This window comes from Medicago sativa, chromosome 4, assembly GCF_051527215.1.
Source record: "Medicago sativa cultivar Bolivia chromosome 4, Bolivia_mono, whole genome shotgun sequence".
Classification (NCBI taxonomy): domain Eukaryota; kingdom Viridiplantae; phylum Streptophyta; class Magnoliopsida; order Fabales; family Fabaceae; genus Medicago; species Medicago sativa.
The window spans coordinates 27,078,831-27,092,565 of NC_140752.1; the positions used below are offsets into that span (position 1 = coordinate 27,078,831).

A 13,735-nucleotide genomic window follows, 5' to 3' on the forward strand; every position below is an offset into this window, starting at 1 on the left:
CAATGTGCACAATATTTTATGGAAGATACAGAATAGCTGAATCAAATGGTCCTATAATATATTTATTGCATCGAAGAAGATTGTTGAGAAATAATCAACCTCAATTTTAGATTTTCTTGTAATTATTCTCACCAAATTAATTAAATACAACCACTTCTCTCGACTTTCAAGCTCGTTGGATCCCCTGAAGTGCAACACTGTAGGGGATCCAAGTGCCCTATTGTATGTCATTGTTACTCATATTAGATGATTTTTGAATATGAGTATGCATGCAATTTCAAAAGTCATTGAAGTTAAGATTCAGAACGGTTTTATAAGGCATAATGTTTGAATATGTAAATCAACTCTTAAATTCATCAGTTAATATGTGATATGGTTGTGTTATAAATGAAACTTATTTGCACAAATCACCATGGTCATCAAATAGTGTTAAGTAGAATGTTTGTACCAAAAGGGCACGTTGAGTAGAATATTTACACAAATCACCATGATCAACCTGAATTTTAGATTTTTATTTAAATTATTCACACCAAATTAAATAGTTAAAGGATAGTTCTTTTCTAAGTTTACTCTAACCACTAAACATCTCATACAACCACTTCTCTCGACTTTCAAGTTCATTGGATCCCCTCCAAGGGGATCCAAGTGCCCCATTCTATGTGATTGTTGTTCATATTACATGATTTTTTAATGTGTATGAATCATTGTTGTCAAAATCCCGACTTAAATCCTAAAATTCAGGATTTTGCGACTTTATTCAAATTCAATGACTCAAATCCATAACATAATCCAAAAAGAATGCAAAATCCTAGTAAAATCACATCAAAATCGTGAAATTCATACAAAATTACAGGATTTTAAAAGGTTTTGTCCAAATTTTTTAGTCATTTATGTGTAAGTATTTTGTTGAATTCAAACCGAGACATTTATGATTATATACAATTTATAACATATATTAAGCATTATTTTTGTTTTAGTAAAGTTGATATACAAATTAAAATAAAGTTAAAAATACTGGCAACGTTACTACAAAAATAGAGCAAGAAATCCATATCACTATTATCACAAAATTGAGATTCAAGTGATATATATATATATATATATATATATATATATATATATATATATATATATATATATATATATATATATGATCAAATCATGCTGAAGTAAGGAGACCAATACGTGGCTTTAGAAGAACTTCACATGGAAGTGATATTGAGTTTGACTCTTCGGAGGATGAAAGGATGAATAAGAGTGGTGGAAATAGGAATGGCCAAAATTCAAAAGGAGAGGGTTAGAAAGACCTATGGATAATAGCTCAAAGGATTTGAAAACCTTGATGAGGAAGAGCATTTTCCCTCGCATTATCACAGGGAATTTCGGATTTGGGTACTCTAACTTTGAGTTATGAGCGAAAGTGTGGAAAATATGGAGAGAAAAAGGAGAAATATAGATTGCATAGGCTCAACCAAAGAAGCTAGAGGAGAAGGAATTTTGATTGTTTGTAGTCACAGTTGTATGCATTCACGCAGTCACTACATTGATGATCGTTAAATATAGATTGATTGGATGGTCTAGATTTAGTGTTTAGGATTTTAATCTAATAGTGACTGATGTGTTGATTGTGTGAATGCCCGGGGTTGCTAGCTACAAAAAATCCAATTATCAAGAGAAGGCAAATGTATAGGATGATGTGATGGCAACAATTGCAAGTTTCATGAATGGTTGGAATTTTGAATTTAGAGACATTGTTGAGTTAAATCCACCCATGGTTTCAAATTGTGATCGCAACACTGGTGTTGCGACCTCTGCAATGGCATCACACCGCGGTTGCAGTGTGATCTTCAATCACATGTACATAATTTGACCCGTTAAGCCTCTCACAACTGTCAAACACCTCTCAACGAACACATGTGGAGGAAACTGAGACGTTTTTATTGTGAGTAAAAGTAAAATTATTTCATGCAGCAATGAGTGTCGCAGTGTCCATACTGACCGCAATTTACAACCATGGATCCACCACATTTAAGAGATTGAAGATCATTAAGATGAGTATGTCAGTTTCAACATTGTGTCTAGCAGTTGCAACCTTTCTCTTGGTACACTATGAAATGAGGAATATATTTAGTTATATAAAATAAAAGATAACATCAACAAATCATTTTATTAAATTAATACAAATCAATCCCTTAATCATAACAATATTAAACAGAAATGAATAGAATCTCAAACAAATACAAAAGATTACATTGTTTTCTCTATCATAAACTTTATCAAACTTGTACACAACTATATTCAAGTTCTCTTCTTATTAACGTATATATGCATAACTAATACATATAATGCTTTACAATATCTTGATGATCTTAATTGGCTCTCCTGCAATTTGAACGAATTTCACCTTGACTCCCAGTAAGTGGCTTAATATTTCCCATCTTAATCATAGATTTCGCAAAGTCGTTGTAGAAAGAACTTGTATCGCGCCTATATTTTCTAACCAACGATCCAGTATAATCACCATTTAATAATTCCTGATCCGAATGAAGAAGCCCTTTCTTTTTAATCAGTTCCTGGTAATATGACACATCAAATTTTGCCGGTGTAACACAGTCTAGAGCTGCAAGGTTGGAGTCTCCTCCTTCTCTGGGACAAATGTCTTGAAGCTGTTTTGCGAAGTTTGCATCGATGTTCTTGTCATTGTAGATTCGGTCTCTAAATAAAAGACAGCGCGAAAATCCAATAGTGTGTGCTCCAGATAGGGCAACGAGGTCTTTTTCGTTTAGGCCTTGGTTGTCGAAATTTTTGATGAGTTGAGAAAGACTGAATGATGGTCCGGGGATGTTGCCTGAATCTGCAGCGGCACGACTTGCTGTCTTTGAGTCTCTTCTTCCGAGTTGCACTTTCCATGATGGTCCTCCTAACTGCATCCATATATAATTGTAAGTAAATTTCAATTTAAATTTTGTAGGATATTGAAAAAGTTTTTGTAGGATTTGAATGAAGACCAGCAAACATGCATGGCGTGACACATGAGTCATACATATATGAGTCTCTAACCAATTGGTCAATATAAGAAAAATATATGATAGGAGATGTAAATCAATAAAAAAATCTGAATTATCTCGTCATATTATTCTTTATATGTCTAAAATATATTAGTTTACTCAATGAAAAGAAAGAAATTAGTTTACAAAAAAAATATTTGTAGCATGTAACTTGTGTAGCTTCACTTTGATATATTCAAATAGTAATTAATATAAGTAAAATCGACTCAGTAAAATAAATTTATTAGCAAATTATACAACTTTGGCCATTTTAATTTTGATATATTCAAAGTTGGTGGTATACTTGTTAACCTAAACCAACTCTTACCAATATCCTTTTGTAAACTTTATTTTATTCATTTAATGACTAATTCTGTTTTAAAACTAACGACTAGTTCAAAATAAAATAAAAAAATATTAAAATGTAGAATATACTTATAATATTATTACTAACCGCAACGACAGAGTCCCTTGCAGCTACAGCCAATATGTCTGCACAAGAAACAACTGGTTTTCCACATGCTTTATCGACAGCTTCCTTAATCTCATCAACCACTTCAAATCCTCTTGCTGAATTTCTGTTTGGATTTGCATTCTTTTCACTGTCCATGGAAGGTGTAGAGTCTAGAAGAATTGAACCATCACAACCCTGAATCACACCATAAAAAATAAATAAATAAGCTATCACTTAATAATTAATATTAACACATCATATATAAGCTATAAATTTTTTTATTTGAAGCACAAAAGTTTGTTGTTTAACAACACATTTATATTTTTATTTTTTTAGTTATCGTAACAATTTTTTATCAACCAATTTTCAAATTATCAATCACATTAGTAGTTAAATTAATCGTTAAATAAATTTATTAACTATTTATTGATTGGTTGATTTGGAAATGTAACTAAACTATAATATAATTGTTACTATCATGATAGATCACTACTAAAAGAAGTGAAAATTAGAAAGGAAAATGTATAGAGCAAAAACTTGAAATATTCTCTAAATTTTGTTGGAGTAAATAGAGTGAAAATCTATAAATAATTTTCGCTTGGGTAAAAAATAAATAAAATTGGGATATCTACAAATTTGCTTATAAGGGTTTTTTTTTCTCATTTTAGTTTTTCTAGTAGTAATACAAAACTGATAAATTTTTGGTTTGAAGCAAAAACTTGTATATATAGGGAGAGAGAGATAATCTTACGTTAACAAAGCAGTCATGAAAATGCAAGCGTAGTAAAGAGCCACCCATACGGTTCTCTTTTTGAACTGCATCTTCAACAACACTTCTAATAGTGCTCAAAGCATTAGGGCATGTGTAGTCATAGTAATTTGTTGTGAGTGCTGAAAATGTTGTTGTTGCAAGTGCTGCTAACAATATTGCCTGGAAGAACATTGACAAATACCTATGTGAGGACATCTTTGTTAAGCAATTAATGATTATTGATAAGTGATTAGTGAGGAAATTATTGGGTTATGAAGATTTATTTGTGCTGTTAATGTTTGGACATTGATATGTGTATTTATAGTGACACAAGAAACGTGAGCATGCATAAAAAATACTTGGTGCGTGGTGGACTAGGCCTAAAAATTGACCATGTCGTTGAAAGAAACTTTGATCAAGGCATTTTTTGGGACATAAATTAATATAGTAAACTTTCATCAAGGCATTGGTGAACTTCTTATACAATGAATTAACCAAAGTTCGTCTATGCAAGTAATTGGAAAAAGTATTTTGTCCATGATTGATTTAGTCCGTGGGATTTGTTGATTTAAATGTCAACCTTATTGATTAAGATAAAATTCATATTGAGTGAAATACATTCTTTTTTAGAGGTATTAAGTGTAATACATGGAAGAGTAATGCTATATCTCTAGAAAAATAACATCAAGAATTCTTCAAGAATAAAGAATAGCCAATCACAATGCACTATTTGCCACAATTCAAGGAGGTGTGGCTGAAAAATAGGAAGTGGACAAATAAATCATCCAATTAAAATTTGCCAACTGTGTCTTGAAAAATTCTTGAAGTTATTTTTCTTGAGAAGTAGCATTTTCCTACATGGAATGTGTCTCTTTCGATTAGTTCAACCTTCCCGTCATCACTTTAATTTAATTCGGTGAAATCAATTTCGAATCCTAGCATACTCATTCTTAGTTTATTTTTTTTTTGAGGGGTCATTCTTAGTTTATTAATTGTTAAAAATTAGTACCATATCATGTATTGTCAATAAAGAGTAGTATATTATAACCAACTAGACTTTTGTCGACTATAATAGAGACCAGTGAATAATCTTTAACCTGTAAGATCATGAGTCGATCAATAAACGCAAATATAATCTTTAACCCGTAAGATCATGGGTTGATCAATAAACGCAAATTAGATTATTAGAGATACAATATTACAATCAAATTTGTCTTACTATGTCCTTCAATGACACTTGAATCTTATCAAATTTTACATTTTAGTTTTGAAAAACTAATCAATTAAAGACTGTTATTTTATTTTATCACAATATTGTTGGAACAAAATGTGTTTAACAATGAACCTTAAAGAGTTTTGATGATAACAAGGTATTAAAAATTGTAAATTGGACTAGCTAATATTTGTTTAAGTGTACAGGACCATAGTTAAAATTTTACATCATACAAAGGTTCTGAATGAGCAAATAAAGAGCAAAAGAAATCAACGAAATTGAAGCTTAGATGCTCCTGAAGGCAAAGTGCTCCTGAAGACTAAAGCGCTCCTGAAGGAGAAGTGCTCCTGAAGACTAAAGCGCTCATGAAGTCAAAGTGCTCCTGAAGACTAGAGGTCCTGAAGCGCCACGTCATCAGAAGCTACATCATCAGAAGCTGCCTCATCAGAAGCTATTTCACCAGAAGCTGAAGATCAACTGGATTTACGAAATTCAAGGATTCAAGATTTGTTTCATGGATCGAAATTCATCTAAAGACAGCAAAAGACTAGTGGAATTTTGCAACGGTCATTTCAAAAGTGTTTGAAGGCATTTGCTTTCAAAATGAACGAAAGCGTTGACATTGTACTTTGTACGAACTGTACAACCACCTTCTCCACTACTCTGCAGTTGTCCATGCTACAAGACAAGAAAACAGCTCCAGAATACGGCCACACCTGCAAAGATGTTCCTTCACAATGGGAATGGATTTCAAATTGGTTCTTCATAGGACAACAACCAAATCAGGCAAAAGATCATTGGTGAAAGATCAAGCTTCAACAACGACTCTTTTGATGTGCTGGCAATTTCACAACGTCTCTTTCACACCTCTATATAAAGGAGTGAAGACTTAGAGTTTGGCATACGACTCTACTACAATTTACAAGCGCCAAAACTCTGCTGAAATTGTTCTGCTTTCAAAGTCACTTAGAATTTCTGTTTTCAAGTTCTTATCTTAGAAATTCTTAAGTCTTAGAGTCTGTATCTGATTATATTGTGAGCACCTCTGATTGTATATCAAGTGTTCATCCTCAAACATTATTCTTTGTAATCTTGTTTGTTTAGAAGTCTCTTGCAGTTGTGCTTGAGCATAGAAGTCTCTTGATTGTGTTCTTGAGCATAGGAAGACTCTTGCGAAGTGTGCTTGAGCAAAGGAAGTCTCTTGCTGTGTGCTTGAGCATTTGTAATCAGATATTACATTCTAGTGAAATCTCCTTGGAAGTGCAAGGGGGACTGGACTACTTCCGGATTGTGGAAGGAACGAGTATAATTGCTTTGTGTCTTTCTTCTTTCCTTTCTCTTTGTTTTATTACGCTGCATACACTCCTGACCACTCCCTTCAGAAGCAGTTCTTCAAGCTTCTGAAATTAAGTGCTCTGAGTTTTAGAGAAAACGAAGAAACGTATAACACAATTCAACCCCCCTTCTTGTGTTTTTCTCACCTTCAGCCAGAACCATGATCCTTGAAAACAATTTAGCAAAACATTTTTGGGCAGAAGCAGTGAATACAGCATGTTATGTTCAGAATAGGATCTATATCAGACCTACTTTGGAGAAAACAGCATATGAACTCTTTAAAGGAAGAAAACCTAATATCTCTTACTTTCATCAATTTGGATGTACATGTTACATTCAGAATAACAAGCTCTACCTAAAGAAATTTGATGCCAAGGCCCAAAGAGGAATCTTCTTAGGTTACTCTGAAAAGTCAAAGGCATACAGAGTGTATAATTCAGAGACAATCTGTGTTGAAGAATCTATGCACGTTAAATTTGATGACAAAGAGCTTGGAGATAAAGCTCCAAAGCAAGGTGAAAGTTTTGCAGAGATACAGGTTCCTGAAGGTACTCCAGAACCTGATCAGACAGCTGAGTCTGAAGACAGTCCAGAAGCTGAACCCACATCAGAAGCTCAAGATGAAGTTGCTTCTGATGAAGCACAAGATGGCTCACATCAAGCAGATGCTCCCAGAAACACTTTCAAGCACAAATCTTCACATCCTGAGGAGCTAATCATTGGAAACAAAGATAGTCCAAGAAGAACAAGATCATACTTCAGACAAGAAGATTCAATGATTGGACTGATCTCAATGATTGAACCTACAACAGTTGATGAAGCACTTTCAGATGATGGATGGATCTTAGCTATGCAAGAAGAGTTGAATCAATTCCAAAGAAATGATGTGTGGGATCTGGTACCCAAACCTCAGCACAAGAACATTATTGGAACAAAATGGGTATTCAGAAACAAGTTGAATGAGAGAGGAGAAGTAACAAGAAACAAAGCAAGACTTGTTGCACAAGGGTATAGTCAACAAGAAGGCATTGATTATACTGAAACATTTGCTCCAGTTGCAAGATTGGAAGCAATCAGGTTACTTCTTTCCTATGCAGTTAATCATGGCATAATATTATATCAAATGGATGTCAAGAGTGCATTTCTTAATGGTGTCATAGAAGAAGAAGTGTATGTCAAGCAACCTCCTGGTTTTGAGGATATTAAATATCCTGATCATCTTTTCAAACTGAAGAAATCACTATATGGCTTGAAACAAGCTCCCAGAGCTTGGTATGATAGACTAAGTAATTTCTTAATCAAAAATGATTTTAAAAAAGGACATGTTGACACAACACTCTTCAGAAGGACCCTTGGGAAAGATATTCTTGTTGTGCAAATATATGTTGATGATATAATATTTGGTTCTACTAATGCATCTCTTTGCAAGGAATTTTCCAAGTTAATGTAGGATGAATTTGAAATGAGCATGATGGGAGAGCTGAAGTTCTTCCTGGGCATTCAAATTAATCAATGTAAAGATGGAGTCTATGTTCATCAATCAAAATACACAAAGGAGCTTCTGAAGAAGTTCAAGCTTGAAGATTGTAAAGTGATGAACACTCCAATGCATCCTACGTGCACCTTAAGCAAAGAAGATGAAGGAGCTAAAGTAGATCAGAAGCTGTACAGAGGTATGATTGGTTCTTTGTTATACCTCACGGCATCTAGGCCAGATATTTTATTCAGTGTATGCTTGTGTGCAAGATTCCAGTTAGATCCTAGAGAATCTCATATGACTGCTGTCAAGAGAATCTTTAGGTATTTGAAGGAAACAACTAATCTTGGACTCCTTTATAGGAAATCCTTAGATTATAAGCTAATCAGATTCTGTGATGCTGATTATGCTGGTGATAGGATTGAAAGAAAGTCAATCAGTGACAATTGTCAATTTCAGGGTGATAATCTTATATCCTGGGCTAGCAAAAGACAAACAACTATTGCTATGTCTACAGCAGAAGCATAATACATTTCAGCTGCAAGTTGTTGTACACAACTACTTTGGAAGAAACATCAGTTGGAAGACTATCAGATAATTGCTAACAGTATTCCCATTTATTGTGACAATACTGCTGCTATTTGTTTGTCTAAAAATCCAATTTTGCATTCAAGAGCTAAGCATATTGAAATCAAACACCATTTTATGAGAGACTATGTTCAAAAAAGAATTTTAGATATACAATTCATTGATACTGAGAATCAATGGGCTGATATATTTACTAAGCCTTTAACTGTTGAAAGATATGATTTTATAAAGAAAAATTTGAACATGCACTTTGTGTCTGATTAAAAGCTTGCTTGCTCCTGAATAGGATTTTAGGTTCTGAAGTCAGTTCAGAAGCTGTGGTTCATCAGAAGATTTTTATTGAGAGTCTGAGGAAAATACGCTTTTGATGATGACGTCAGCATCTGAAGTTCAGAAGCTGGATTTTATGCTCCTGAATAGTTGAGTTAGTGGAAACGCTGGAAGTTACTTTTTGTAGTAACACTATCCCACTAACTTGACAGTTACTCTGAGAACTTCTGACATGGCTTATATGTATTAGTGTGTAACTTAAAAGGGCAATGATGATTTAATAGCTTTGAAAGTACTTTCACGTGCCCCCAATGTCATTAATGTTATGTTTGTTTGTCTCTTTTGAATTGCAATCATTTTACTTTTAACACTTTGTCAATTCACACAAAACTCACTTCACAACAAACACTTCATCTTTCAAACCTCTTGCGAAGTAAGCGCATTTCTCAAAAACCCTAGAACCCTAAATCTTCTTCATCATCATCAATGGCATCCTCAAGCTCGAAACAAAGTGTTCCAGAATCAAATTCAAGCATGCAACTACAGGGTACATCAGGATCTGGTTCAGTAATCAAGCAAAGAACTATGTCCATTCCTCTCAAATCACTGATCGTTCAGAAGGAATCACCAGTTGATTTTGCTTCGCTCAAGAAGTTCGAGGTGGACATGGAAGCTTGGGTAAAAGCTCAGAAGTTATCTGAGTACTTCAAAATGCTGAATGGGCCAACGTACGCGAATCTTGTAAAAGACTTATGGGTAAGAGCTGAAGTCTACGATGGAAAGGATACAAAGGCAGAAGAAAGACAAGCAGTGTTTGGTAAGGCTAATCAGAAGGGAAAGACAGGGAAGGGAAATGATCTTAAACCTGTAAGTGGTTTAGAGATCAGGTCAGCTGTGATGTGTATTCCAGTAACCATCACATAAGAGGTTATCGCCAAAGCTTGCAGGGTTGTTCCTGAAGGCAGATTTCAGAAGGATGTCAAAAAGGAAGATATCCTTCTGAAAAGCTACACCAACTTACTACTGGAAGGAAACTCAGCTGCTAAGACTTCAGAAATGGAGATTCATCACAGGATGCTGGTGAAGTTCTGCACAGACTGCTACCTTCAGAGAAGAGGAGGGTCTGACCAACCCAACCATGAACAAAAGCTGGCAATCTACTTCATGGCTACCTTTGAGAAGATCAATCTCCCTAAATATATCATGCTTCATTTATGCTGGGCAATAATTGAAGGCATCAACAAAGGTAGAAAGCAAGTACCATGTGGGAGACTTTTGTCTGATATCTTCCACCAAGGTAAATTGCTGGAGATTCTGAGAAGAACAAAGGATGCCTCTGATAAGTGCTTTGAGGTCTCTACTGCTGATAAGACTATCAGTAGCAGGAGCTTATACTTTATGAATTTTATCAAGAAAATCCCTCAAAATGAGAAGGTTGTGGAGATGTCAACAGCTGAATCTGAATTGATTAGAGATTTTCCTTCAATCATTAAGGAAAATGATCTTGGAGTCTTAGCTGGACTTATAGCTGCTTATGACAAAGAATCAGGTGCTAGCTCTCAGGATGAAGTTGCTCCTGTTAAAGCCAAAGGAAAAAGGGCCAGAACTTAAGCTGAATTTGATGCTACTGATGTTAAGCCCAAGAAGAAGATAGTTGCTGCTGCTTCTATTCCCAAGAAAAGAAGAAGTAAGGGAGAGCAAATTATCACCAAGGAACATCTGGAACATGTTCTTGACAAGATAGAAGAAGAAAAGAATGAGCCTAAGAAGAAGAAGAAAAAGGCTGCTGCACCTATTTTCACTCCAATGGTTGTAGTGACTACTGATATGGAGAAAGATGCTAAAGAACAAGCTGATCAGATGTTAGCTGATCAGAAGAAAAAGGAAGCTCAATACAAACTGGATAGGGATGCAAAGCTCAAGGAAGCTGGACAAGATAAGAATGAGGATTTCTTCTTGGAGAAGATGGCAGAAGTTAAAAGCATTGGTGACAAAACTGCAGAAATGGCCAAGAAGAAAGCTGATGCTTCAGAATCTGCAGTTTCAGAGTCAACCTCAGAAGCTGCTGATAACCCAGTCAAAATTCCTCAGGTATCTCATGTCTTCACCATATCTTGTTATTCATCCTCTATCCCTACTGAAGACACCTCAGTTTTAGACCTCTTAGAGAGTCACTGTAAAGGTGAACTATCTGGTGTAACCTTACAAAGCCTCTGAAATGGCTTCTGAAGCATTTACTTCTGAAAAAGTTATTTCAGAAAGCCCCCAACACCATGCACCTGACCCACAAAAGACCTCTTCACCACAACAACAACCACCCAACCAAGCAACTGAACCACAAATGGCCCCTTCATCAAGCTCAACTCAAACCCTTCCTATTGTTTCTGAACCTACTGTTCCTGAACATATCACACCTGGTCCTGAACCAGTTGCTCCTGAACAACCTGTTACTGAGCCAACCAAATCATCTACCATTCCTTTACTTGTTCAAATTGTCAAGGTAACCCACTATGATGGTGTGTCTGATATGGATTTTGACTCTGAGGATGATCAAGATGATCATGCCTCTGATATGATTATAGACACTGATCCTGTCCAACCACCAACCAGCAACCCTTTACCTACAAATGGCCAATCAACATCAAACTTAGCCATTGTCCCCACAGCCTCACCAAAACCCTCTAGACAACCTTCACCACCCACAATATTCCTAGACCCTCATGTATTGAAAGATGTGTGTGAGGACATTGCTTCTGAATTGATCAAGCTGATAGAAGGAAGAAATGACTTGGGTCATAAGGTAAGTTATCAGAAGCAGTGGAGGAGACAGAAGGAACGAGTGGTTAATGTCATCTCAGCTCTGCATGATTCCTGCATTGAAGCTCAAGAGCAAGCTAAGCAGAAGCTGGAAGACTGGCTGAATGGTGTGGAAGAAAGTCTTGATGACATAGAGGTCCTTGGAACCTGGGTGAATAATCCACTGAGCATTAGAGGAAGAGATCCCACATATTTTCTTTCCAACTTTATTCATCCCAAGGTTCTGGATCTGACATTCCTTTCCAAGGTAAACCTGAGCAATGCTGCACCTGATCTGGCTCTAGTTCAGAAGAACAAGATGTTAGAGGAAAGAAACAAGGAACTGGAAAGAGAGCTAACAGAGCAGAAATTAAAGCTGCTAAAGTTCGAAGCTGAAATGGAAAAAGCAAGAATCAGAGAAGAAAAGTACAAGTCAGAGACGGACCGGAAACTTGCAGAAACACAAGAGATGCTGAAGAAGATCTTAGAGAACCAAAACAAGTCAAACCCTTAGTTGCACACCTATAGCTTGATTTTGTTCTTTATGCTTCTGATATACATTGTGTTATCTTTTGCTTCTGACTCAGTTTTTGCTTCTGTTATAGTTTTTGCGTCTGATTATCTTTTGCTTCTGACTCTGTGTATATTGTTATTTAGCTTTTGCTCTGATAATCATTTTGGTTTTTTTTATGCTCTGATTAATTTATTTTTACCTTGAGAAAATGGTTTATATGCTTACATGTAGCTCTGAACCTTTATTTTATGTTTTTCTCATCTCTTCTTTTTGTTTAATTCTTTTTGTTAATGACAAAAGGGGGAGTATATGTGATAGTATTTAAAGGCTCTGAGGCTCATTAATAATTTTTGAAAATTTTGAAAAACTTCTATCATTTTTACCTGAAAGGTTTAAGCTATGAACGAAAGAATGAGTATCAAATTTCAAATAATTAATTGAACCATTTTCCTTATCTAAAATCTACTTTTTTCCATTTTTTTTTTAAAAAAAGCTCTGATTCTATTGTGCGCTAAAATGAATTTAATTAACCTGGATAGAACTTAGGGGGAGCTTACAAACCTCACCTTAAAGACTATCAGACTCAGGGGGAGTTAGAGCTTACAAACCTCAGACTATGAGCTTACAAACCTCAGAACCCCAAAGTCAACTTGTTAATTAGATTAACAACAATTGATCAATTTTAAATACTATTGTTTGTCATCATCAAAAAGGGGGAGATTGTTGGAACAAAATGTGTTTAACAATGAACCTTAAAGAGTTTGATGATAACAAGGTATTAAAAATTGTAAATTGGACTATCTAATATTTGTTCAAGTGTACATGACCATAGTTAAAATTTTACATCATACAAAGGTTCTGAATGAGCAAATAAAGAGCAAAAAAAATCAACGAAATTGAAGCTTAGATGCTCCTGAAGGCAAAGTGCTCCTGAAGACTAAAGCGCTCCTGAAGGAGAAGTGCTCCTGAAGACTAGTGCTCCTGAAGACTAGAGGTCCTGAAGCGCCACGTCATCAGAAGCTACATCATCAGAAGCTGCCTCATCAGAAGCTATTTCACCAGAAGCTGAAGATCAAGTGGATTTACGACATTCAAGGATTCAAGAGTTGTTTCATGGATCAAAATTCATCTAAAGACAGCAGAAGACTAGTGGAATTTTGCAACGGTCATTTCAAAAGTGTTTGAAGGCATTTGCTTGCAAAATGAACGATAGCGTTGACATTGTACTTTGTACAAACTGTACAACCACCTTCTCCACTACTCTGCAGTTGTCCACGCTACAAGACAAGA

The 13,735-nt window shown here is 35.2% G+C and overlaps 1 protein-coding gene across 1 annotated transcript; it reads right to left on the minus strand.

Annotated features, from left to right (window-relative positions):
- Positions 1-2,146: 2,146 nt before the first annotated feature.
- Positions 2,147-4,541, minus strand: LOC146927393 (peroxidase P7-like). The gene is made up of 3 exons (XM_085700671.1): positions 4,253-4,541; positions 3,502-3,696; positions 2,147-2,924 (listed from the first exon to the last, which is right to left on the minus strand). The coding sequence occupies exons 1-3, from the start codon at positions 4,466-4,468 to the stop codon at positions 2,370-2,372; spliced, it is 966 nt and encodes a 321-aa protein (XP_085556797.1). The 5' UTR covers positions 4,469-4,541; the 3' UTR covers positions 2,147-2,369.
- Positions 4,542-13,735: the final 9,194 nt, after the last annotated feature.

What these genes read in the sequence shown, in the direction of transcription:
- LOC146927393 (XM_085700671.1), bottom strand. Translation starts at nt 4,468, where the DNA reads ATGTCCTCACATAGGTATTTGTCAATGTTCTTCCAGGCAATATTGTTA. An exon ending in TTCATGACTGCTTTGTTAAC is followed by an intron (nt 3,697 to 4,252) that starts GTAAGATTATCT and finishes GGTGTGATTCAG; the next exon opens with GGTTGTGATGGTTCAATTCT. An exon ending in CAAGGGACTCTGTCGTTGCG is followed by an intron (nt 2,925 to 3,501) that starts GTTAGTAATAAT and finishes ATATGGATGCAG; the next exon opens with TTAGGAGGACCATCATGGAA.